The 25,457-nt window shown below is 46.4% G+C and overlaps 1 protein-coding gene across 1 annotated transcript in view; it reads right to left on the bottom strand.

The window, feature by feature from the left end:
• Positions 1-2,737: 2,737 nt before the first annotated feature.
• The window catches only part of ALKBH3 (alkB homolog 3, alpha-ketoglutarate dependent dioxygenase), a 47,857-nt gene continuing 25,137 nt past the window's right edge, over positions 2,738-25,457 (bottom strand). Inside the window, exons 8-10 of the mRNA XM_073604131.1 lie at positions 24,698-24,907; positions 7,791-7,889; positions 2,738-5,380 (exon numbers count right to left, since the gene is read on the bottom strand). Of these exons, the coding sequence (XP_073460232.1) occupies positions 5,297-5,380; positions 7,791-7,889; positions 24,698-24,907 (393 nt within the window). The 3' untranslated portion in view covers positions 2,738-5,296. The remainder of the gene's footprint in view (positions 5,381-7,790; positions 7,890-24,697; positions 24,908-25,457) is intronic.

The raw sequence follows: 25,457 nt of genomic DNA, 5'->3' as shown, positions 1-25,457 counted from the left end.
GCAGGGTGACTGGTCTGGTCTCCGCCCCCCTCCTGTAGTTTTCTGCAGGAAGCCTGTAGTGGGTGGGGCTTGCTAGGTCCCTCCCTCAGCTCTGCTCTCTCTCCTTGTGCAGGGTGACTGATCTGGTCTCCGCCCCTTCCTGTAGTTTTCTGCAGGAAGCGTGTAGTGGGTGGGGCTTGCTAGGTCCCTCCCACAGCTCTGCTCTCTCCTTGTGCAGGGTGACTGATCTGGTCTCCACCCCTCTCCTGTAGTTTTCTGCAGGAAGCCTGCAGTGGGTGGGGCTTGCTAAGTCCCTCCCTCAGCTCTCTCTCCTTGTGCAGGGTGACTGGTCTGGTCTCCGCCCCACTCCTGTAGTTCTCTGCAGGAACCCTGTAGTGCGTGGGGCTTGCTAGGTCCCCCCCTTAGCTCTGCTCTCTCTCCTTTGCAGGGTGACTGGTCTCCGCACCCTCCTGTAGTTTTCTGCAGGAAGCCTGTAGTGGGTGGGGCTTGCTAGGTCCCTCCCTCAGCTCTGCTCTCTATGTGCAGAGTGACTGATCTGGTCTCTGCCCCTCTCCTGTAGTTCTCTGCAGGAACCCTGTAGTGCGTGGGGCTTGCTAGGTCCCCCCCTTAGCTCTGCTCTCTCTCCTTTGCAGGGTGACTGGTCTCCGCACCCTCCTGTAGTTTTCTGCAGGAAGCCTGTAGTGGGTGGGGCTTGCTATGTCCCTCCCACAGCTCTGCTCTCTCTCCTTGTGCAGGGTGACTGATTTGGTCTCCGCCCCCCTCCTGTAGTTTTCTGCAGGCGGCCTGTATTGGGGGGGAGGGCAGAAGATTTATTAGATGGAAAGATGAAAAAATGACTGAAGTTCCAGAAAATGTCTAGATAAAGGTTTTTGGTATCTAGATTTCTGAATCTTGTATTTCCATTGCCTTTTGCTACTGTATATTTATTCTCAACTCTGTCAAAAGAACAAAATCATAAAAGATAAAAGTGAGAAAATGTTTTTTTCATTTTATTGTACACAGGAAACTTCAACAACTTCAACATAGCACAGAATCCCACGTAAACACCAACAGCCCTGAGTAATGAGGGTCGCGTTTTCAAGTCATAAACTGCTTTCAACAATGTTAGGCTCGGTTCACATGTGTGCTGGTGGTGCTGCTGCAGGACCTGCACAAATACCGGCAGCCGCCACCACCCACACAGAGGAATACGGAAACCTGCACAAGTTTCTGCAGCTGCAACCACCCACACAGGGGAAACGCGGGACCCGCGGAACGGGCGCCGGGCATGCCGCCCACACTGGAAATCGCACTCATACTGGGCACCTCGGTTCCCGTACGGGGCTGCGATTTCAAAAATAGTGCAGGGACTTCTTTCCTGCGTGTCATGGGGCACAGCAGCCTATTCAAATAAACGGGCTCTCGTGCCCGCGTAAACCGTGGGCCGCACAGGTGTGAACCCAGCCATAATAAAGGTAACCCCGTACCACACACAGATTGTAGTAGAGGACATGGTGAGCACCTACAGGCGTGTACCACTCTTCTTCTTTAGTCCCCGAGGATGCACAGTTCATTATTGGCAACTTGAATCTCTAAATTCAGATTTCCAGCTAATTCGGGTGCCTGCATTGGTGGGGGTGGGGTGGCAGAATTTCTCCATATGATTTTTAGTACAGACCAGGTATGTGCAGCTTTCCACTCATTAAAGTAGAACTATAGGCAAAACTTCATTCATTTTTTTTTGTTTTTTTTGGATAGAGCAAAGGAGGGTTATAACCCCTGTCAGATTTTTTTTTTTGTGCCATCTGTGTCCCATTGCAGACATTTCCCTTCACATCCTGTCCCATAGCCAGGCTCCAGCTCCAGGCTCCCCCCAAAAAATTAAAAGTCAGCAGCTACAAATACTGTAGCTGCTGACTTTTAATATAAGGACACTTACCTGTCCCAGGGATCCAGCGATGTCCTCCCCCCAAGCCGATTCTTCAATTGGCTTCGGGTGCAGGCACCGACATAGCAAGTAAGGGAAACAGGAAGTAAAGCCTCGCAGCTTCACAGCCAGTTTCCTACTGCACATGTGCAAGCCGCACTGCACCTTGTGAATGGTCTCATAGTCTTCTGGGACCCGTGATGTGTCCCAGAAGACTGCGGAGGAAGGAGGGAGGGCCGAACTTGCATCTCAGATCGCCACGGCAGTCTGTGCAGGAAGTGGGAGTGGGTACCTGTCAAAATCAGTGCCAAATGTGGCAGTGGGGGAGGGGAGGAGGAAAACAAGTGGAACTTCCCCTTTTGGGTGGAGCTCTGCTTTAAAGTCTCACGGTTTTTCACCTTAATGCATTCTTTGCATCAAGGCGGAAAAACCTTCTGTGCTGCAGCCTCCAGACCCCCCCTTTTCCTACCTGAGCCCGATTCGATCCGGTGATGTGCACGAGTGCATCGGCTTCAGCCGCTGTCTCTCTCCTCATTGGACAGATTGATAGCAGCAGGAGCCATTGACTCCTGCTGCTGTCAATCAAATCCTGTGACACGGGGGCGAGTCCTGCTCTCTGTGTCAATGGATGCAGCAGCGGGACTCTGGAGCGAGCCTGCACAGGTGCCCCCCAGGAAAAGCGTCTCTCTGTGGGGGCACATGATGAAGAGGAGGGGCCTGGAGCGTTGGCGGGGTGCCCCAGAAGAAGAGGATCGGGGCTGCTCTGTGCAAAACGATTGCACAGAGCAGGTAAGTATAGGCGTGTTTTTTTTTCATAAAAATAACAGAGGGTTTACAACCCCTTTAAGGGAATTCCATTGGGGACCTCCATGTCACAAGAACTAGTGCCCCCATTGGAAGGTTTCCCCCCTCTATTACATTTCTGGGGAAATCCCCAAATTTGGGATCTTCTTTTATACTATCAATGATAATGGTAAACAGGACAACTAAAGAGGGTGAATCTCCCTAACGGGGGGCACAGGCAGCAATAAAAACTGACAGGGGTTCTACTCCCTCTCCACTCTATCCAAAACAAACAAAAAAAATAGCTTTGCCTTGAGGGCCGATTCACACTGCTTCGATGCCAGAAATCGCATTCGATTCGCACTGCATTGCTGTGCAGATCACATGCGATGTCTGTACGATGCAAATTCAGCCATACAAACTGTATGGCTGAATTTGCATCGCATTCAGACCAAACTCGTGCAGGACCATTTTTCTGGTCCGTACTAGAATCGGATCGCATTGGGTGTTCACACTCGTGCGATCCGATTCTGCAAATCGCAATGCGTTTGGCAAACTGATTGTGGGGTGTTGTTAACTTAAAGGAGGTTGTAAACCTCCATTTTCAAGTTGTACCTATAGGTAAGCCTATAATAAGGCTTACCTATAGGTATAGTAAATATCTCCTAAACGTGCGCCATTTAGGAGATACTTACTTTGTACTGCGCCGATGTTATCGGCGCATGCGCTCTGAAGAAACGGCCCTCCGTGCTGTTTCTTCACTAGCGAGTGCCGTGACAGGCGCGACGGGAGTGGCGTCACACGACTCTGGCCAGTCACAGAGCCGGAGTCCGCGGCCCCGGAAGGCAAAAGGGGCAAAGATGGATGCGGCCTCCAGCGCGGACATCGTTTGCAGGTAAGTGTCACATAATGTGCTAGTATGCGATGCACACTAGCACATTATGCTTTTACTTTGCAGGGAACAAAAAAAGGAAGTAAAACCCATCAGGGTTTACTTCCTCTTTAACATACACTCCACAATCAGTTCACATGAATGGGTTTTGTGATTCAGATGTGGAGCGAATCTGCACTGCATCCAGTGTGAACCGAGCCTTAGTTATACTTTAAAGAGTGGTGCAGGCAAAACGCCTGCGCCACTCATCTAAACTGAAAAAGAAAGTACAGATGCTGCTCCTCATTAACAAAAAGGGACATAAGCTTCTCTGTTAATTAGGGACAATCTGCTCTGTCTTCTATGCTGTGTCTGTGCCAGACACGGTATATTACGGATGCTGCTCCAGCTCTCTCTTCAATCCCCCACACCTCCCCTCCCCCCCTTTGCTCAGCTGAAAGCGAGAGGAAAAAACGGTTAACAAAGGATTACCAGCCAGGCACAACATCAGCAGGTGATACTTGTGCAGCTCACATCCGGCACAGCAGGTCCGACCTGGTGGGGATCTGCAGCAGATTTCTATAGTGAAAACTGCCACAATCACTTTAAAGCGGACTTCCGACAAAAAAAATAAAATAAATAAAAGTCAGCGGCTACAAATACTGCAGCTGCTAACTTTTAATAATCGAACGCTTACCTGTCCCAGGGCCCCGCCATGCGGGGGTACGAAGCCCCGCTCCTCTCCCTCTCCTCTCTGCGGTGCCGGCATTGTCACTGTGGGCGCCCGGCTGTGGCTTCACAACCGGGCACGCACTGCGCGCGCCGCGACTGGCCGGGCAATAATCTGGGACTTGTGACGTGTCCCAGATGATTGCCGAGAGGGAGGGGGGAGAGGTGTACTTACTTGCGGTGCCACGAAGCCCCGGGAGAAAGTGGGAGCTGGAATCCTCTAAAAAGAGGGTTTCCGCTCCCCCCCAAAAAAATGACATGCCAAATGTGGCATGTCAGGGGGTCACCTTCCCTTAAAGCGGAAGTTTCGTTTTTGGGTGGAACTCCGCTTTAATTGGTCGCAGAATGCATGAAAAGTGTAGACTGCCACTTGTCTATACACAGCGGGTCTTGTTCTATGTGCTGCTCCCGGGACCTTCAGCTCTTATCTACACTAGTAGTGGAGATAGAACAGAAACAGGTCCATCTGTCTGGTAATATGGCGCACGCCACTCCAGATTCTGGTTTCCTTCATCAGTTTTCAGGCACAGGAAGGCTTAATAATTTCCCAGACTGTCTTATTTTTAGGACAGGCTGAAGAGCCAATCCAACATTTTTTTTCAATTAAACAAACGACCAATCAGAGAAACAGATGACCGATCTGTCACTCTTAAAACACAAACAAAAAAGAAGATAAAGTAGAGCCAACACACAGAAGAGGGAAGGGGGGAGGGGCCGTTCATTCTGCGGTTTAGTTCCACTTTTATGCTAGCGACATACATGACCATTGCGTGTCATCTTTTTAAATTACATTTTAATTTACAAATCCTTCTGATCTTCATTTATAATCAACGAACATTTCCAACCAACTGAACTGACGTTGTGTGCGTGTGCAAACAAAAAAAAAACAATAATCGGTCAGATTCGTGTCGGGAGTCCTGTCGCGGTATCTTACGGTAGTGTATAGAAGATCTCCCGTCATTCCACAGACCCTCCTCCATGCGGTCCCAGTTTCCAGACTCTCATGTTCAGGTTTTAGTCACCGGGAACATGGTGCGGAAGGTCAGGTTGATGCGAGGTCGCCGGTCATGGTATTCTTTTGGCACGCGGTGCTGGCAGAGAGAACCAAAAAAGATACGAGGATTAAAGGCGGGCTACAGTTTTATTAGAAATTCATGCAATCGTTTAACCACTTTCTGTTTACAAGGTTAAAGCGGAAGTAAAGTGCGCTATTTTTTCTTTTCAAGGCTCCCCAGGTGGGTTATGCCTTAACCGGTTCAGCCCTGCAAGATTTTACCCCCTTCCTGAGCAGAGTACTTTTTGCGATTCGGCACTCCGCCGCTTTAACTGACAATTGTGCGACATTGTACCCAAACAAAATTGACGTCCTTTTTTTTGCCCCACAAAAAGAGCTTTCTTTTGGTGGTATTTGATCACCTCTGCGGTTTTTATTTTTTGATCTATTAACCAAAAAAAGAGCGACTATTTTGAAAAAAAACACAATATTTTTTACTTTTTGCTATAATAAATACCCCCCCCCCCCAAAAAAAAAATATATAAAAAAAACAAATTTTTTCCTCAGTTTAGGCCGATATGTATTCTACATTTTTGGTAAAAAAAAAAAAAAATCGCAATAAGCGTATATTGATTGGTTTGCGCAAAAGTTATAGCGTCTACAAAACAGAGGATAGTTTTATGGCATTTTTATTATTGTTATTTTTTTTTTTTAATTAGTAATAGCGGCGATCTGCGATTTTTTTTTTTTTAATCAGGACTGCGACATTATGGCGGACACCTTTGACACTATTTTGGGGCCAGTGTCATTTAAAAAAAATCGCAATAAGCGTATATTGATTGGTTTGCGCAAAAGTTATTGCGTCTACAAAATAGGGGATAGATTTATGGCATTTTTATTATTATTTTTTTATTAGTAATGGCGGCGATCTGCGATTCTTTTATCGTGACTGCGACATTATGGCGGACACGTCGGACACTTTTGACACTATTTTGGGACCACTGTCATTTATACAGCGATCAGTGCTATAAAAATGCACTGATTACTGTGTAAATGACACTGGCAGGGAAGGGGTTAAACACTAGGGGGCGATCAAGGGGTTAAGTGTGTCCTAGGGAGTGATTCTAACTGTGGGGGGATGGGCTCTAAGGTCACATGACAGCGATCACTGCTCCCGATGGCAGGGAGCGGTGATCTTTGTCATGACACAAGGCAGAACGGGGAAATGCCTTGTTTACATAGGCATCTCCCCGTTCACCCGCTCTGTGACATGATCGACGGGAGATCGGCGGACATTGAGTCCGCTAGTCCCGCAAGCACGGTCACGCTGTACGCGGCGGTGCGTGCGCGCCTGCTAGCCCCGGCTCTTAAAGGGGACGTACAGGTACACCCATTTGCCCACCGCTGCCATTATGCCGACGTATATCGGCGTGTGGCGGTCAGCAAGTTAATATACTAGTATGGACAGGTGACCTCCCAGTACAGCACTGGGACCGATCCGATGGGCCCCCGGTGCTTCCATCTTTGCCCGTGCTTCCTTTCGGGACCCGTGCCTTCAGCCACTTGATAGGCCAGGCCATGATGATGCCCATACCGTGCATGCGCACGGGGTCACATCACCGTGGCACGGATCGGGGGGCTGATCCGGGGCGGAAATGTTTGCGGAGCTCAGTGAACATGACAGCTGACAGGCAAAAGGACGCATTTATGGCAGAAGAGACCAATAGGGTCTTTTCTGTCTCAAATACCCTGCCTGTCAGAGGATTTTAACCACTTCCCACCCACACTATAGCCAAAAGACGGCCTTAAAGTGGTTGTAAACCCTTACAGACCACTTTGTGCTACAGGTAAGCCTATAATAAGGCTTACCTGTAGCTACCCAATATATCTCCTAAACCTGCACGGTTTAGGAGATATCCCCCTGTATTTGGATCTGCCGACATCATCGGCACATGCGCGCACTGACATAAACTGAAGCAGTGGCATGTACGTGCCGTTGCTTCAGTGGGTGTGCCGTTACCGCACGCATGCGCGGGAGTGATGTCCTTGCGGCTCCGACCAATCACAGCGCTCGGAGGAGTGATGTCGGCCGCTGGAGCAGCGAGGGCTTCGATCTCGGGTGAGTATTACATAATGAGCTAGTATGCTATGCATACTAGCTCATTATGCCTTTATCTTGCAGGTGTTAGTTTTTTTTTTTTAAAGTGGGTTTACACCCACTTTAATTGCCAGGAGGGCGTCAATAGAGGACGTCATGTGACGGTGTTATCACATGCGGTAAACGTTGCGGTAAATTGACCCCAATGTATTTGTTTTTAGGATGCACCAGTGTGACTGGGCCCCAACCATAGCTGGGCCAGGACAAGATAGGTTCTGATTGGTTTTCCTCTTGCACCATTATTGAAGGAAGCCTGCAAGCTCTTGTCACCTTAGAGATTAATGGAAGGATCTGCACAGTCACCAAATACCAAATGCGTAATAACAGGAGCCCCCCCCCCCCTCCTCACCTGCCAGTCTGACTGCGTCGCTCCTTCCATAATCAGAAGGGTGCCACCATCCAGCGGGACATGTATACGTTCCACATATGTGTAATCTCCCTGCTCCTCCTGCCAACAGATACACAGAGAAGTGCAGAAAGTCATCATAAAATCTTCTACACAGATGAGAAAAATGTTGGTAAAAAGTCAGTTACAGATTGTATGTGCTTTCAGCAGCTTTCCTTGTTACCCTCTTATGTTTATATTACTGTGACCCCCACTGGGGAGATCCCCCCCCCTCCCCCGCTTCCTATTGTGTCATTTAGGGTTCGTTCACACGTGCAGCAGGGACTGCTACTTCTCTGTAAAACGATCCACACTCTGACTGCTTTTCAGAGGTGTTTGACAGGTGGGGAGGAGCTGATATTTCACCTCCTGAGCACCCGATTTAACCCTATAACTGGCGCACTACCGCGCTGCAATCTCGTGCATTGCATGCGGTTGTAGCTCCAGTTGCGGCACAGCCCCATAGAACTGCACCAGTCACATTCAGTGCCGGTGTCTTGTCAAATACAGTCCCCTATCATGTAGTGTCCGCCCTGTACTGCGCAGGCGCAGTACGGAGGACAAACGAGACGCCGAAAGTCTCCGAAGTTTAACAGGTGATCATCAGCTGTACACGGTGCCTGCGCTTTTATTCTCACCCTATGTCCAGGTTCATTCCCTACTATCCAAGTGGACATAGAGTGAGAATAAATAGTTGCCGAGCGCAGCGAGGCCGTGCCCGAAGCATGGCGAGGGGCCCTCTTACACAGCCATCGCTAAGAAGTGCCGAAGCGCCGTGTACAGCTGATGATCAGCTGATCAACTTCGGACACTTTCGGCATCTCCTTCTGCTCCGTACTGCGCAAGCGCTGCGCATGCGCAGTACGGAGCGGACACTATCTGATAGGAGGACAGTATATGTCAGAACACCGGCACTGCCTGACGAAAGTGACATGCTGTTTAAGTATTGCCACAGCCAGAAAGCACAGCATGTATACAGCTGTATGTTAGTGTTCAGGTAGGGGCTTGGTTTTACCCTTCCTCAGCTTCATATGTGAATGAAGCCTTATGCCGCGTACACACGATCGGGATTTTGGTCGGAAAAACATATGATGGCTTTTCCGACGGGATTCCGCTCAAGCTTGTCTTGCATACACACGGTCACACAAAAGTTCGCTTAACTTTTGACCGTCAAGAACAACACTACGACAAGCCGAGAAAATTAAGTTCAATGCTTCCGAGCATGCGTAGGAATTTTGCGCGTCGGAATTGCTACAGACGATCGCATTTTTGGATGGGAACTTTTTCCGACCGAAAAATTGAGAACCTGCTCTCAATCTTTTGCTGGCGGGAATTCTGGCAGCAAAAGTCAGATGGAGCATACACACGGTCGCATTTTCCGACCAAAAGCTCTCATCGGTCTTTTGCTGGCCGAATTTCCGATCGTGTGTACACGGCATTAGGCTAGGTTCACATTGATACGGCTCCACGAGCTGTGTGTTGCATGGCCACGGCAGATCATTCATCTGAAATGCAGGGAGAAGGTCTCCCAGTGCGGGTGCGATTTCTGGAGAATTTTTTCTGTGCAGGTGGTTGCGGCTGCAGAAACAGGTGCGGACTCGCAGCAGGAGCCACCTGCACAGATGTGAACCGAGCCTTAGACAGGAGTTCCATGTTAAAGTTCTCTATCTGCTTCTTTCTGCAATCAGCATGGCTCACTACGGTGCCTTGAATACTGTCACGGAACGTCCCACACTCCGCTTGAGTGCTTCCGTCATATACCACTTCCTCCCAGTCTGTATACAGATATCCCAACCTCTCTGAGCACAAACAAGGCGACACTTGCTTGTTGCTACCAAGAACTGCCTTTATTCAGAACCAGAATACAGTCTTATATACACAGGAGAAGATTACTCTAACAATACAAACGTAACCTAATTAACATGAGCTAATTATCTAATTCTTTTGAATACGAATTCATAAACCTTGAAATTTTCCACATTTTGTCATGTTAAAAAAACCTAAATGTGTGACCAGGACATTTTATAGATAGGCAACTCCTATCCACATATTGATTAGTGGTCCCAAATTTATTAATAACTACTGCAGTAGGGAACAGACACAAAAGATACGCTCTGCATCTTTCCAAATAACTGTTCTGCTTTATTATGACACAATTGAAGGTTTTTATACACATGATTACGTAGGTAGCACATTAATATTACAATTAGGGTTGTCCCGATACCGATACTAGTATCGGTATCGGCACCGATACCGAGCATTTGCCCAAGTACTTGTACTTGGGCAAATGCTCCCGATGCTTCCCCCGATACCTTGACTGTCAGCTGTGATCGGCGCGTGGGGGAGTTACAAGATTCTCCCCCAGCGGCTTTCACCAGCTTTAGTGACAGACAGCGGTGATCGCTCACAGCTGACTGTCACTGCATCCTCCTCCATGCCCCCTCCTTTCCTCTGTCCCTCTCAGCTGTCCCCTCCGTTCTGCTCTTATCTGTCCCTCTCAGCTGTCCCCTCCGTTCTGCTCTTATCTGTCCCCTCCGTTCTCCCCCTCAGTTCCTCCGTCCTCCCCCTCCTCCTTCCTTTGTGTATGGAGAGAGTCAGCTGACTCTGTCCATTCACATAACTGAAACATTGTAATCTTCTGTGATTACTATGTGTCAGTTTATGAATGGAGAGAAGCTGCTGTCTTCTCTCCATTGATTCTCAGTGCAGCTGACGCTGCAGAGAAAGGGACTGGGGATTCTCTATCCTCGGTCTCTTTCTCTGTCTCAAGGGGGAGATATCAGAGGTCTGTTAAGACCCCTGATATCTCACCAAAGCCCCCCAAAAGGGCTGATTAAAAAAAAAAAAAAAAAAAAACAATAAAGAATAAAAGAAATATTATTGTAAAAAATAAAAATTGTAAAAAAAAAAAAATAACACACACATACAACGTTCACCTCCTCCCCCCCCCCCCAAAAAAAAAAAAGCAAGCACTGTTAAAAAAAAAAAAAAAAAAAAAAAAAATGAAAAAAAAAACACTGTCACGTGACATTAAAAAAAAAGTATCGGTAATCGGTATCGGCGAGTACTTGAAAAAAAAGTATCGGTACTTGTACTCGGTCCTAAAAAAGTGGTATCGGGACAACCCTAATTACAATTGTACCTTTATGGTAACAAGGGGCGTAACATAGGCAGGCTAATTCTGATCAGGACTCGAAAGAATGTAAACATATAATGAAAACATTATTGGTGCCGTGTGCACAGTGAGGGCAGTGTGCAATACATACAAAATAGAATACAATTATATACAGAACTTACAAATTTCCATTACAGGTTATTGCAATTTATGTGATAGACCAACACAAAGTGGCACATAATTGTGAAGTGGAAAGGAAAATGAAAATTTCAAGGAGGTATGAATACTTTTTCAAGGCACGGTTTAACTGGCGCCAAAAACATTAAAATGAGATAGAATTCTATGAAGACGGGGCTGAGAGACATATTGTGTACACTATCCACGTTTTATTCTCTACCTTGCGATGGTTGGGTACCTGCTAGTTACGGTTCTTCCCATTTTATTTTTTTTCCCCTACCGGTATGTGTATGACAAATCTATCTTTTGGGTTCCCACCACACTACAGGTTAGAAAACAGGATATATATTTGTTGTAGAGACTATTTGCCCACAGATTACAGATACCTCATATTGCTGTATTTGAACCTTGCCTGTTATCTCGTTGATATCCATTGTCTCTTTGACTTGGTGGTATTACTGTCTATTAATGGATTTCATTGAAAATGATTATGTAAGGCCATGCCGTTTTTGTTCAACCGCATATCTTAACCACTTGCCGACCCGCTCGCGCAGATATACTGCGGCAGGTCGGCTCTCCTGCGCGAACCAACGTACCTGTAGGTCAGTCCGTAAAAGCAGGATGGCGGCGCGCGCCCCACCGCGGGAGCGTGCCCGCGGGTCCCGTGGACTCGATGTCCACCGGCGGCCCACGGTGAGGAGAGGCAGAACAGGGGAACTGCCTATATAAACAAGGCGATTCCCCCAAGTTCTGCCAGATGACATGATAGAGATCTACTGTCTTCTATTGATCGGGAACAGCGATCTCTGTCATGCTTCAGTGAGCCCTTCCCCCCCTACAGTTAGAAAACGCTGAGGGAACACACGTAACCCCTTGATCGCCCCCCTAATGTTAACCCCTTCCCTGCCAGTGTCATTTGTACAATGATCAGTGTCATTTTTGTAGCACTGATCAATGTAATAATGTCACCGGTCCCCGGGGTCAGATTTGTTGCAGTCCCGCTAAAAAAAAAATTAAAAAAATTGCAGATCGCCACCATTACCAGTAAAAACGATAAAAAATAAAAGTCCCTAACTCTTTCCCATAGTTTGTAGACGCGATAACTTTTGCACAAACCAATCAACATACGCCTATTGCGATTTTTTTTTTTTTTTTTACCAAAAATATGTAGAAGAATATATATCGGCCTAAACTGGTGAATAAATTCGTTTTTTTATTTTGGATATGTATTTTAGCAGAAAGTAAAAAAAAAATATATATATATTTTTTTTTAAATTTGTGCTTTTTTGTTTTCTTTGTTTGTTTATAGCGCAAAAAAATAAAAACCGCAGAGGTGATCAAATACCACCAAAAGAAAGCTCTATTCGTGGAAAAAAAAAAAAAGAACGTCAAAATATGTAGAAGAATATATATCGGCCTAAACTGATGAATAAATTTGTTTTTTTATATATTTTTTTGGATATGTATTATAGCAAAAAGTAAAAAAAATTGTTTGTTTTTTTTTCAAAATTGTCGTTTTTTTTTTTTGTTTATAGCACAAAAGATAAAAACCGCAGAGGTGATCAAATACCACCAAAAGAAAGCTCTATTTGTGGGAAAAAAAAAAAAAAAAAAAAAAGAACGTCAATTTTGTTTGAGTACAGTGTCGCACGACCGCGCAATTGTCAGTTAAACTGACGCAGTGCCGTATTGCAAAAAAATGCTCTGGTCATTAAGGGGGCAAATCCTTTCGGGGCTGAAGTGGTTAAATAAATAATAATTAAAAAAAAAAAGTTTGATTGAATAAAAAAGGTACATAAACATTCACACATAAGGGGCAGTATCTGGGGGCCCCGTTATTAAAAAAAAGGGAGATTCCAGATAAGCCCCCCTGCCCCCAGACTGCCACAGCCCAGGGTGCTGCAGCTTCTCACCTTGCTACAAAAAGTTACAATGAACAGTCTGATCACTATGGGAGATGAGACTAAGGAAATGCTTCCTCCTCTCTGCAGCAGACTGATGACTTTGTCTCAGCCTAGGCAGTCACTGGACTGGAGTTCAGGGACGGCCTTTTAATTTTTATTTATTTTTTTTTGAACGATACAGTTGCTGTATATGGTGACATATTAGGAATGTAATCCTGCAGACTTGTAAAGATACTGAAAGTTTCACTTTAAATAGATGGGGCTTCCCTAGTCTGTGAGATGAGAGCTGCGGTCTTCTCATGGCTCCATGCAGCAGAGCGGGCGCAGTTCCTGTCTCTCCGTCACTCTTCTCCCGGGGATTGCGTGGGAGTCGGTTGTGACTTGTGTGCAGACTGGAAGTGGGAGACAGACCGCCGTTCTGATGCCATCACACCTCCCACAGAGCTCAATTTACATTATGATATTAATGTCAGCTCTCAGCAGGGGGGCACCTCCACACTGCCACTGGGTGGGGGGGGGGGGGGAGCCATCTGTTACACAATTACCATGATGATTATGTAAGATTATAGGATAACACATCAGAGATTACATCCTCCGATAACCAAACACAGATAAACCGGAACTGTGCTGGGAGTATTTTCTCCTCTATGGAAGATGAAGGGTGTCGTATACAGTATACAGTGGTGCTCATAAGTTTACATACCCCTGGCAGAATTTATGATTTCTTGGCCATTTTTCAGAGAATATAAATAATAACACAGTTAGTGTTTGGCTGAAGCCATTTATTATCAATCAACTGTGTTTACTCTTTTTAAATCATAATCACAACAGAAACTACCCAAATGACCCTGATCAAAAGTTTACACACCCCAGTTCTTAATACCGTGTATTGCCCCCCTTTAACATCAATGACAGCTTGAAGTCTTTTGTCGTATTTGTGGATGAGGCTCTTTATCTTCTCAAGCTGCCCATTCCTCTTGGTAAAAAGCCTCCAGTTCCTGGAAATTCTTGGGCTGTTTTGCATGAACGGCATGTTTGAGATCTCCCCAGAGTGGCTCAATGATATTGAGGTCAGGAGACTGAGATGGCCACAACAGAACCTTCACTTTATTCTGCTGTAGCCAAAGACAGGTCGACTTGGCCTTGTGTTTTGGATCATTGTCATGTTGGAATGTCCAAGTACGTCCCATGCGCAGCTTCCTGGCTGATGAATGCAAATGTTCCTCCAGTATTTTTTGATAACATACTGCATTCATCTTGCCATCAATTTTGACCAAATTTCCTGTGCCTTTGTAGCTCACACATCCCCAAAACATCAGTGATCCACCTTCGTGTTTCACAGTAGGAATGGTGGACCTTTCATCATAGGCCTTGTTGACTCCTCTCCAAATGTAGCGTTTATGGTTGTGGCCAAAAAGCTCAATTTTGGTCACATCGCTACAAATAACTTTGTGCCAGAAGGTTTGAGGCCTGTCTCTGGGCTGTTTGGCGTATTGTAAGTGGGATACTTTGTGGCATTTGTGTAGTAATGGCTTTCTTCTGGCGACTTGACCATACAGCCCATCTTTCTTCAAGTGCCTCCTTATTGTGCATCTTGAAACAGCCACACCACATGTCTTCAGAGTCCTGTATTTCATCTGAAGGTATTTGTAGCTTTTTCTTTGCATCCCGAACAATTTTCCTGGCAGTTGTGGCTGAAATTTTAGTTGGTCTACCTGACCATGGTTTGGTTTCAACAGAACCCCTCATTTTCCACTTCTCGATTATGATTGGCATTCTCAATTCCTTGGATATCTTTTTATATCCCTTTTACTGTTTTAAACAGTTCAACTACCTTTTCCCGCAGATCCTTTGACAATTCTTTTGCTTTCCCCCATGACTCAGAATCCAGAAACGTCAGTGCAGCACTGGATGAAAGATGCAAGGGTCTGTCAGGAGTCCAGAAACTCATTGACCTTTTATACACACACACTAATTACAAGCAAACAGATCACAGGTGAGGATGGTTACCTTTAATAGCCATTCAAACCCATTTGTGTCAACTTGTGTGCATGTTATCAGGACAAAATCACCTGTTAGGCCCCTTTCAGATGAGGCGGACTCCGTTTCTACGGAGCCCGCCTCAGTCCGCCGGCTCAGCGGGAGATCTGTCCGTTGATCTCCGCTGAGCCGGCGGATGACAGGTCCCTCTCTGCTCACTGAGCGGGGAGGGGCTTGTCAGGTGCCGCTGCCGCCTATGGAGGGATCGAACGAAAACGGACAGCGTGTCCGTTTTCGTCAGATCTCCCCTGATCCGATCCGCCAGCGACGGACCTGGACGTAGGGCCATCCGTCTGCTCTTCAGCGGATCGGACCGGGTCGGATGTCAGCGGACATGTCTCCGCTGACATCCGACGCTCCATAGACTAACATGGAGCGCCCGTTCAGGTCCGCCGTCAAAACTGACAGGCGGACCTGAACGGTCCGATCGTGTGAAAGGGGCCTAAACTGTTTGATCAGGGTCATTTAGGTAGTTTCTGTTGTGATTATGATTTAAAAAGAGTAAACACAGTTGATTGATATTAAATGGCTTCAGCCAGACACTAACCATGAATGAAAGAAATGTTTTTGTGTTATTCATATTCTCTGAAAAATGGCCAATAAATCATAAATTCTGCCAGGGTATGTAAACTTATGAGCATACACATATATGTGTATATATATATATATATTTATATATTAGCTAGACACACAGTATATGGCAGAGGTCAGCATTAGGTGCAATGCCCCAGATACAACCTGTTCAGGAGACAGCTGATTGTTCTTAAAGAGACCCTGTCACCAACTTCAATAATGACAGGTATATGTGGCTGCTGTACCATGTACTTGCTTGAAAAGGTTTCCTGTTCTCTTTGTATTGCTTCCTTTGTGTGAAATTCCTGGTGTCCCTGCCAGTCCCTTTGCTTTACTATTAAAAACTGACTACACTAGGCATGGGAATACAGCATGGCCAGTTTTCTGGCTGTGCTGAGAACTCATCCTGCACTCCACCAATGATCAGACTTGTCCTGACTCCCTCCCCTGCACAGCCATTCACTGGGAAGACCAGCATGCCGCTGTTTATTTTTGCCTTCCCTAGCTGTCTGAGCTCATTATGCAGTTGAGAACAGAGGGTATGTGATCACTTATTTTAAATACCTTTTTCTATATATATATTTTTTTTTTTACACAAATCATTTGCCTTTCATTGCAGATTGACAGCCGGGCGGGGGATTTCCCATTGTGAGTGGATGTTGCATGGTGTCCTTCAGAACGGGCCCCTCGTGCGTGCCGATCCGTGGTGCGGCGTGTCCCTGGGACACGCCGCATCACCGATCTCGGTAAAGAGCCTATGTTGTAGGCTCTTTACCATGTGATCAGCTGTGTCCAATCAGAGCTGATCACAGTATACATAGGAAAAATGCCGGTTATGGGCATTCCTCTCCTCACGCTGACACGGCGTGATTAGAGGAGAGCCAATAAGCAGATTTCCTTACAGGGGAGATATGCCCCATCCATAATGCCAATCAGTTACCATCAGTGATGCCAACCAGTGCCACCCCACAAGTGCCGCATATCAGTGCCCATCATTGCTGCATATCAGTGTCGCCTATCAATGCTGCCCAACAGTACCACCTATCAGAGCCACATATTAGTGCCTCCTCATCAGTGCACATCAGAGAAGGAGACAAATTACTTATTTACAATATTTTATAAACAGGAAAACTTTTTCTTTTTTTTGGTCTTTTTTCGTTTGCTTAGCAAAAAAAAAAACCCAGTGGTAATTATATACCACCAAAATAAATTCCTAGTTGTGTGAACAAAATGACATGTACAGTGTTGCATGACCGCGCAATTGTCAATCGAAGTGCGACAGCGCTGAAAATCCCTGGGCAGAAAGGGGTAAAAATAGGATTTTTATAACAGCTTACCTGTAAAATCCTTTTCTTTTGAGGTACATCACGGGACACAGAGCCTCAGTAATTACTGATGGGTTATGTAGTATCACAAGGTGATTGGACACTGGTCACACCCTAGACAGGAAGTTCAACCCTCTATATAACCCCTCCCCTTACTGGGGATACCTCAGTTTTGTAGCAAAGCAATATAAGTGCATTAGAAGAGGGGCGGGACTTCTGTGTCCCGTGATGTACCTCAAAAGAAAAGGATTTTACAGGTAAGCTGTTATAAAAAATCCTATTTTCTTTCTCGAACATCACGGGACACAGAGCCTCAGTAATAACTGATGGGATGTCCCAGAGCAATGCTATTTGAGGGGAGGGGACCACACAACGTAGGATGTAATCAGACCTGAGGACCCTGTACCGCTGCCTGCAGCACACTACGCCCAAAGGCGATATCCTCATGCCTTCTCACATCCACCTGATAAAATCTGGTGAATGTATGGACTGAAGACCAGGTTGCGGCCTTGCAGATCTGAGCCATAGAGGCCTGGTGATGCACCGCCCAAGAAGCACTACTAGCCCTTGTGGTAGTGTGCCTTGATTTGAAAAGGTGGAATTTTCTGTTTCAAACCGTAAGCTTGAATAATCATTTGTCGAATCCATTTTGAAATGGTAGATTTTGACGCTGCCTGTCCTCTATTGGGACCTTCTGGCAATACAAACAAAACATCCGTTTTGAGAATTGAGCAGTTGCTTCCAGATAGGCCCTGACTGCCCTTACTACATCCAAAGAATGTAGTGACCTACATTCAGGGACTACATTCGCAATATACAGGGATATGTAATGTAATACTGACACATAATCACACACATAGGTTGGACTTGATGGACTTGTGTCTTTTTTCAACCTCACCTACTATGTAACTATGTAACCTTTCTTCCGTAGAACAGGGATCTGGAAAAAAGGAAGGCAGAACAATGTCTTGGTTTAGATAAAAATCTGAAACCACTTTTGGTAGAAAGCTAGGATGAGGGCGCAATACCACTCTATCCTTGTGTACAATCAAATAAGGCTCTTTACAGGAAAGAGCTGCTAATTCTGATACTCTTCTAGCAGAAGAAATGGCTACCAGAAAAATTAACTTTCTTGTCAACAAGACCAAGGGAATTTGACGTGTTGGTTCAAAAGGCTGTTTCTGTAAAACTGACAGAACCAAATTTAAGTCCCAGGGGTTTAGGGGCGCCTTAACCGGAGGATTAAGACGCATCACCCCCTGCATAAAGTTTCGGACCAAAGAATGTGAAGCGAGTGGCCGTTGAAATAATACTGATAAGGCAGAGACCTGGCCCTTGATGGTACTCAAGGCCAGCTTCATCTCTAATCCCATTTGTAGAAAGTCAAGAATTCTACCTATTACATATTTTCTGGGATGCCAACCCCTGGATTTACACCAGGATACATACGTTTTCCAGACTCTATGATAAATCACTCTGGAAGCTGGCTTCCTTGCATTGATCAAGGTAGAGATCACAGGACCTGAAAGCCCACGACTCTTCAGAATGTGGGTTTCAATAGCCAAACCGTCAAATTTAGCGTTTGTAAGGCAGGATGACCAGGCATGGTAACCGGTCAAAAGGACTTCCCTTTTTGCAGGTTTTCAGGTATTAACCACCAACTGAGGCTCTGACGTACTGTAGGAGACAGACGCATTGGAAAATCTAATGCCTGCACTTGTTCCAGGCAGACAGGATACTGTGTTGCAGCAGTCTCGAATGAAACTGAGCATAGGGAACTGCTTCGAATAAAGCCACCATCTTTCCCAGCAGCCTCATACAAAGGCGGATAGAAGGACCCTTCTTTGTCCTGACTACCTGAATCAGTTCTTTTAAGGCACTGATCTTTGCCTGAGGTAAAAATACCTTCTTTTGGCTTGTATCTATGACCAGGCCCAAATACTCTAGTCTTCTTACTGGTTTTAAGAAAGACTTTTCTAAGTTGAGAATCCAACCTAGGTATTCCAAGTAGTTGACTGTGGTGACCAAGTTCTGGTCCAGGCAGGCTACCGACCGATCTATCAAGAGCAGGTCGTCTAGGTATGCTATTACTGCTATACCTTGGGCCCTTAATCTGGCCAGAGGAGGAGCCTTTTAAGCCTTTTACTTCGAAATGCAGGTACTTTTGATGAGCAGGGAAAATGGGTACATGCAGGTACGCATCCTTGATGTCTATTGACGCCAGAAGTTCTCCTCCTTGTAGGATGGAGACTACTGATCGAATTGATTCCATGCGAAAGGATCGAATCTTTAGGAATCGGTTTAGATCCTTTAAATCCAGAATGGGTCTGACATCTCCATTTGGTTTTGTAACCGTGAAAAGGTTTGAATAAAACCCCAATCCCTGCTCTTCCGTGGGAACCACCACAATGACTTTTTGCGACAACAGTCGCTCCAATGCTAGAAGGAGCGACTGCTTTTTCTCTGGATCTCTGGGGACTTTTGATCTGAGCAAACGAGGAGAGGGGAATACTCGGAACTCCAGTTTGTAACCTAGAGTTACCGTGGAGATCACCCATTTGTCCTGGAAATCTTCCTGCCAGAGCTTTGAGAACTGTAGCAGTCTTTCCCCCACCCGAGCGAGCGGGGGCGCTCCTTCATAAAGAGGCTTTAGGAGGGGGCCGTCGTGACTGCCTGGAGGCTGATGCTCTTGGCACTGGGGAAAGAGCCCGTTTAAAAGAGGGACGTTTACTCCTTTTCTTAACAGGTAAGAGGTGCTTTTCCCACTAGAGATCTTTTGGATATAATTGTCCAAATCCTCTCCAAGCAGCCTTGCACCATGAAATGGAAATCCAGCCAGAAGCTTCTTACATGGTTTAAAAATTGGCTGACCAATTTTTCAACCATAAGATTCTACGCATATGCACCAACCCAAGCGAAAGGCGAGAGGTTTGGATGATAGAATCTCTGATTGCGTCGACAGCAAAACATAAAGCCGCTGGAAGGTTAGCCAACCCCTGGGCTTGCTGTTCAGGTAAAACTTTGAGGACCTGTTTATCATGGTCTCCCAATTATTGACAGACTACAATTGCTGCCACTGCAGGTTGAGCTACTGAACCTGCCAAGGAAAAAATATTTTTTTAACAGGAATTCCATTTTTTTTATCAGTTGGATCCGTGAGCATCTGAGCGTTGTCGACAGGACAGGTCAGGCTTTTATTTACGGAGGAAATGGCGGCGTCAACTGCCGGTATAACCCACATTTTTCTAAATTTTTCCTCCATAGGATAAAGTGTTGAAAACTTTTTAGGCGGAAAAAAATGTTTACCTGGGTGATTCCACTCAGAATAAATGAGCTTTTCTAGTAAACTATGAACAGGAAAAGCATGTGTTGTTTGAGGAGGCTTCAGTGAACCCAAAGAAGAGGAGGGTTCTTTAACTGACTCAGATATGGGCAACTTAAATGTGGAGCTGTATAGCCAGCGATGTGGGCGTCTAATCACGCCGGACGTCGCGTTAACGCTCCGCCCCCCCTCCTCCGACCACCCCTCCCTCCCGCCCCTCTCGTTTTTTTTCAAAAACATGTGCTTTCCCGTGCGAGCCGAGGCTCCGATCCTCGGGACAAGCATGGAGGGGAGGCTGGGGTGGAGGAGAGAGAGAAGGGCCAGTGGATGGGAACCTGCCAGGAATGGCGGTAGCGGCGGCGGGTGGTGCGGTATACTACCGCTGCTTGCTCAGACTCACCCCGGCCCCCCTAAGCCATGGGGGGAGAATCAATGAACATTCGCTGTTGCAACACTGATCCTCCTCCCGGCCAATGGGGGAGCAGGACTGATACCCTTCACCCGACTGGCTGAAAGGACAGGTGATCCTATTGGATGCCTAGGAGGAGGGGAGGAGACGCACAGAGGAAGCGAAGAGGAAAAGAGCCGCCCGGTCCCCACCATTGCCTGGATACCAAATCCCCGCCGCTGCACCATGGAAGCCCGATCCCTGCAGCCGCACCACGGAAGCCCGATCCCTGCAGCTGCACCATGGATGCCAGATCCCTGCAGCCGCACCACAGATGCCCGATCCCTGCAGCCGCACCACAGATGCCCGATCCCTGCAACCGCACCACGGATGCCGATCCCTGCAGCCGCACCACGGATGCCGATCCCTGCAGCCGCACCATGCATGCCTGATCCCTGCAGCCGCTCCATGGTTGCACGATCCCTGCAGCCGCACCATGGATGCCCGATCCCTGCAGCCGCTCCATGGTTGCACGATCCCTGCAGCCGCACCACGGATGCCCGATCCCTGCAGCCGCACCACGGATGCCCGATCCCTGCAGCCGCACCACGGATGCCCGATCCCTGCAGCCACACCACGGATGCCCCATAAAATGCATGTCATGTAACCCAAAAGCCGTCATCTGTGGTCCCAGGCCAAGACATGGAAGCCTAACTGTCAAAGGTTTGACAGGGTGGGAATCTCAGCAGTGACATCAGACTCTGGGGGTGTGTGGGGGACCAGAGATGACGGCTTTTGGGTTACATGGCATGTATATTATTATTCATACTCATATCAGTGGATATTTACTCTTTTATAAAAAAAAAAAAAAAAATGTGATTTATTTTGCACTTAGGAGCGCCCCTCTATATGGGGAGGAGCTGCTTTAACCACTTCAGCCCCAGAAGGTTTTACCCCCTTCATGACCAGGCCATTTTTTCAGATACGGCACTGTGTTACTTTAACTGACAATTGCGCAGTCGTGCTTCGCTGTACCCAAATAAAATTGATGTCTTTTTTCCCCACAAATAGAGCTTTCTTTTGGTGGTATTTGATCACCTCTGCGGTTTTTATTTTTTGCGCTATAAACAAAAAGAGAAAGACAATTTTATAAAAAAAAAAAAAAAAAAAAAAAAAAAAAAAAAAAAAACAATATTTTTTTTACTTTCTGCTATAAAACAAATGTAAAAAAAAAAATCTAATTTCTTAATCAATGTAGGCCAATACGTATTCTGCTACATATTTTTGGTAAAAAAAACCCTCAATAAGTGTATATTGATTGGTTTGCGCAAAAGTTATAGCGTCTACAAAACTATGGGATAGATTTATGGCATTTTTATTATTTTTTTAAACTAGTAATCGCGGTGATCAGTGATTTTTAGCAGGACTGCGACATTGCGGCGGACAAATCGGACACTAACTGACACTTTTTTGGGAAACAGTGACATTATTACAGTGATCAGTGCTAAAAATATGCACTGTCACTGGCAGGGAAGGGGTTAACATCAGGGGCGATCAAAAGGTTAGGTGTGTCCCTAGGGCAGGGATATGCAATTAGCGGACCTCCAGCTGTTGCAGAACTACAAGTCCCATGAGGCATAGCAAGACTGACAGCCACAAGCATGACACCCAGAGGAAGAGGCATGATGGGACTTGTAGTTTTGCAACAGCTGGAGGTCCGCTAATTGCATATCCCTGCCCTAGGGGGTGCTTGCTAACTTGTGTGGGGGATGGTCTGACTGGATGAACACAGAGATCCGTGTTCCTGATCTCTATCTTCATCCCTGTCAGAACGGGGATCTGCCTTGTTTACATAGGCAGATCGCTGTTCTGCCTCTCTGGGGAGCGATCACGGGTGGCCGGCAAAACCCGCTGATTGGCTCCCCCTCTGGCCAATCAGCGCTCACGCACGCCCCCAAGATCTATTGCACGAAATGACGTACAGGTACGAGCCGCTATATCTGCGGTAGGCGCTCTTTAACTAGTTAAAGCAGGGGTCTCAAACTGGTGGCCGTCCAGCTGTTGCAAAACTACAAGTCCCATCATGCCTCTGCCTGTGGGAGTCCTGCTTGTATCTGTCAGCTTTGCAATGCCTCATGGGAATTGTAGTTTAGCAACAGCTGGAGGGCCGCCAGTTTGAGACCCCTGAGTTAAAGAGTAACTCCACTTTTGTTGAGAAGAAAAAAACATTCCCCTCTGGGTGATCGATGTACATTGCCGGGATTTTAACAAACTTTGTTGCAGATTTCTACCTTTTGTTATTCTAAAGATATTCCTGTGTGTGTGTCTTTGCCCAAAGGCAGAGTGAGTCTAATGGGAGTGGTTTCATAATTATAAACCAGCTGCTGCACCTGCAAAGCCATAATGAGGAAAGTGGCAGGGTCAGCATCCTTTTATCCGCGATTTCCTATTGAGTAGATCACCAAAAATTAAATTTTTGATGCCGGGAATGCCGGAAATCTGACTTGTACCTTAGTGCAGATTTCTGGGCAAATCAGTAATACATTCTGAGTACAGAACACCTCCAGGTGGCCATATTGCATTTTACAAAAAATTACAGCTCTGCAGATTAAAAAGGAAAGGTAATTTTTAATGACATTTTATTACAATATGACTTGTATCACGATTGTATATGATATATTATTATTTTTTTTATTTGCTATTTTTTTTTTCCCATGAAAGTGGAGGTATTCTTTAGGGCCGGTTCACACTGGTGCGATACCATACACCGCATTGCTGTGCAGATCACATGCGATGGATGTCTGTGCGATGCAAATTCAGCCATACAGATTGTATGGCTGAATTTGCATTGTATTCGGACCAAACTCGTGCAGGACCCTTTTTTTTTTTTTTGTCTACACTGGAATCGGATCGCATGGGTTTGCGAACCGATCTGGGGGGGGGGGGTCATTAACTTTGTATTGACACCCGCAGCAGTTTCGCAGAGGGGAATATGAACCGCCAGTGATTCAGATGCGTTGTGGGAACCCGCACTGGATACGCAGGGTTTCCCGCATCGCACCAGTGTGAACCGAGCCTTAAAGCGTTTGTTAACCCAAAAAATGGATCCTGCTCCTTTAAAGCATGTTATATGACACAGTGCTTGCCCTGTGTCATTTGGCCCCCTGTAACACCTAAAAAAAACCTGGCTGATCCTGCCGGTTTCTCCCCACTGCTCTGTAAACTGACCACAGTGTATCATGGCTGCTGAGCCCTGACACTGTGGTCAGTTTACGCGGCTCTGTCATAAGCAGCCTGCTATCTGCTCTCCTCTCTGCTCCTGTGTCCTCCTCCCCCCTCCCTTCTCTGTCTGTGTGTGAGCCGCCCCTCCCCCCTCCTACTGCTCTCATAACACTAACCTGTATACACCATCAGCACTGCCTCCTATTGCAGTGTCCCCCTCTGTGAATGATTTATAAATATAAATACTGTAAATACCTCATTTAAGAGCCCAGATTGCGGTCACATGACCAGCCAGCTCTCTCCTCCCCTCCACCAGACTGACATCAGCAGAGGAATCTCAGCCCCGCCCACTGCATCTCTCAGAGGAGGAAAGGAGAAAGCTGGCGAGTCATGTGATCGCAATCTCGGCAGTGAAATTAGGTATTTGCAGCATTCTTTTTTTTTATAAATCACACACAGAGGGGGACACTACAATAGGAGGCAGTGCTGATGGTGTATACAGGTTAGATTGGCTTAACAACCACTTTAAGGACTTTGTGGCCACTTTAGGATCATTTTATGGACATATTCCTTACTACATTTGGGTGCCGTTAACCTGGGGCCTACTAGTGGTTTTTGCGCGATGACAAATAATTGCTACTCACCAGCCATGATCTGCCTGCAATGGAGAAGCACAGAGACTCAGTTATGAGGTTACAGGTCATGAGGGCGGAAAGGAGGCACCAGCCATAAGTATTTTAGGCCCAAGGGTCTCCCGATTTCTAAAAGGTTCCTCAGTCTTTGACCAACCACACCACCATCTTACCGGAGGGGGCTTCTTCCTCATCTGGAACACCCGGGTCTCTCCGAAGCTTAACGAGGCAATGGTGGGATTCTTGCCGAGATCCGGTTCATCATCGCTGTGCCAGTCTATGCTGTCCTTGTCATGTCTATAGAGGTTGCAGAGTAGGGAGTTGAAGCTGTATGCGGTCACCTCCTCAATGCGGTCCTTCAGCATGGTGAGAAGAGGATGCCACTGCAGACACAGAGGACAGTGCAGTCAGGTGCCACCAGCATAGAACAAGCAAGAATTCTTTCTTCATTTTATTGAGTTAATACCAGGATCATCGTCTGCAGACAGTACATCAGATGCCCATTTATTGCAGCTCTATATTCACAGATTTATAGTGGAACTATAGACAAACCTTTTTTTTTCCATTTTGGATAGAGCAAGGGAGGGTCATAACCCCCCCCCCCCCCTGTCAGATTTTTTTTTTCGCTATTGGTGTCCCCATTGCTGAGATTTCCCTTCACTTCCATAGCCAAAACAGGAAGTGAGAGGAAATCCCTGAAATTAAGGGAATTCCTTGGGGCCTCCAGGTCACCAGAACTAGTGTCCCCATTGGAAGATTTCCCCTCTATTACTTTTCTGGGGACAACCCAAAATTTGGGATTTTCCTTCACTTCATTTTCATTGAATGGGCAACACAGTGGTGTAGTGGATAGCACCTTCGCCTAGCAGCAAAAAGCGTCGCTGGTTCGAATCCCGACCACGACACCATCTGCCTGGAGTTTGCATGTTCTTC

Source organism: Aquarana catesbeiana, linkage group LG11, assembly GCF_042186555.1.
Source record: "Aquarana catesbeiana isolate 2022-GZ linkage group LG11, ASM4218655v1, whole genome shotgun sequence".
Taxonomy (NCBI): Eukaryota; Metazoa; Chordata; class Amphibia; order Anura; family Ranidae; genus Aquarana; species Aquarana catesbeiana.
This window is presented reverse-complemented; position numbering and strand designations above follow the sequence as displayed.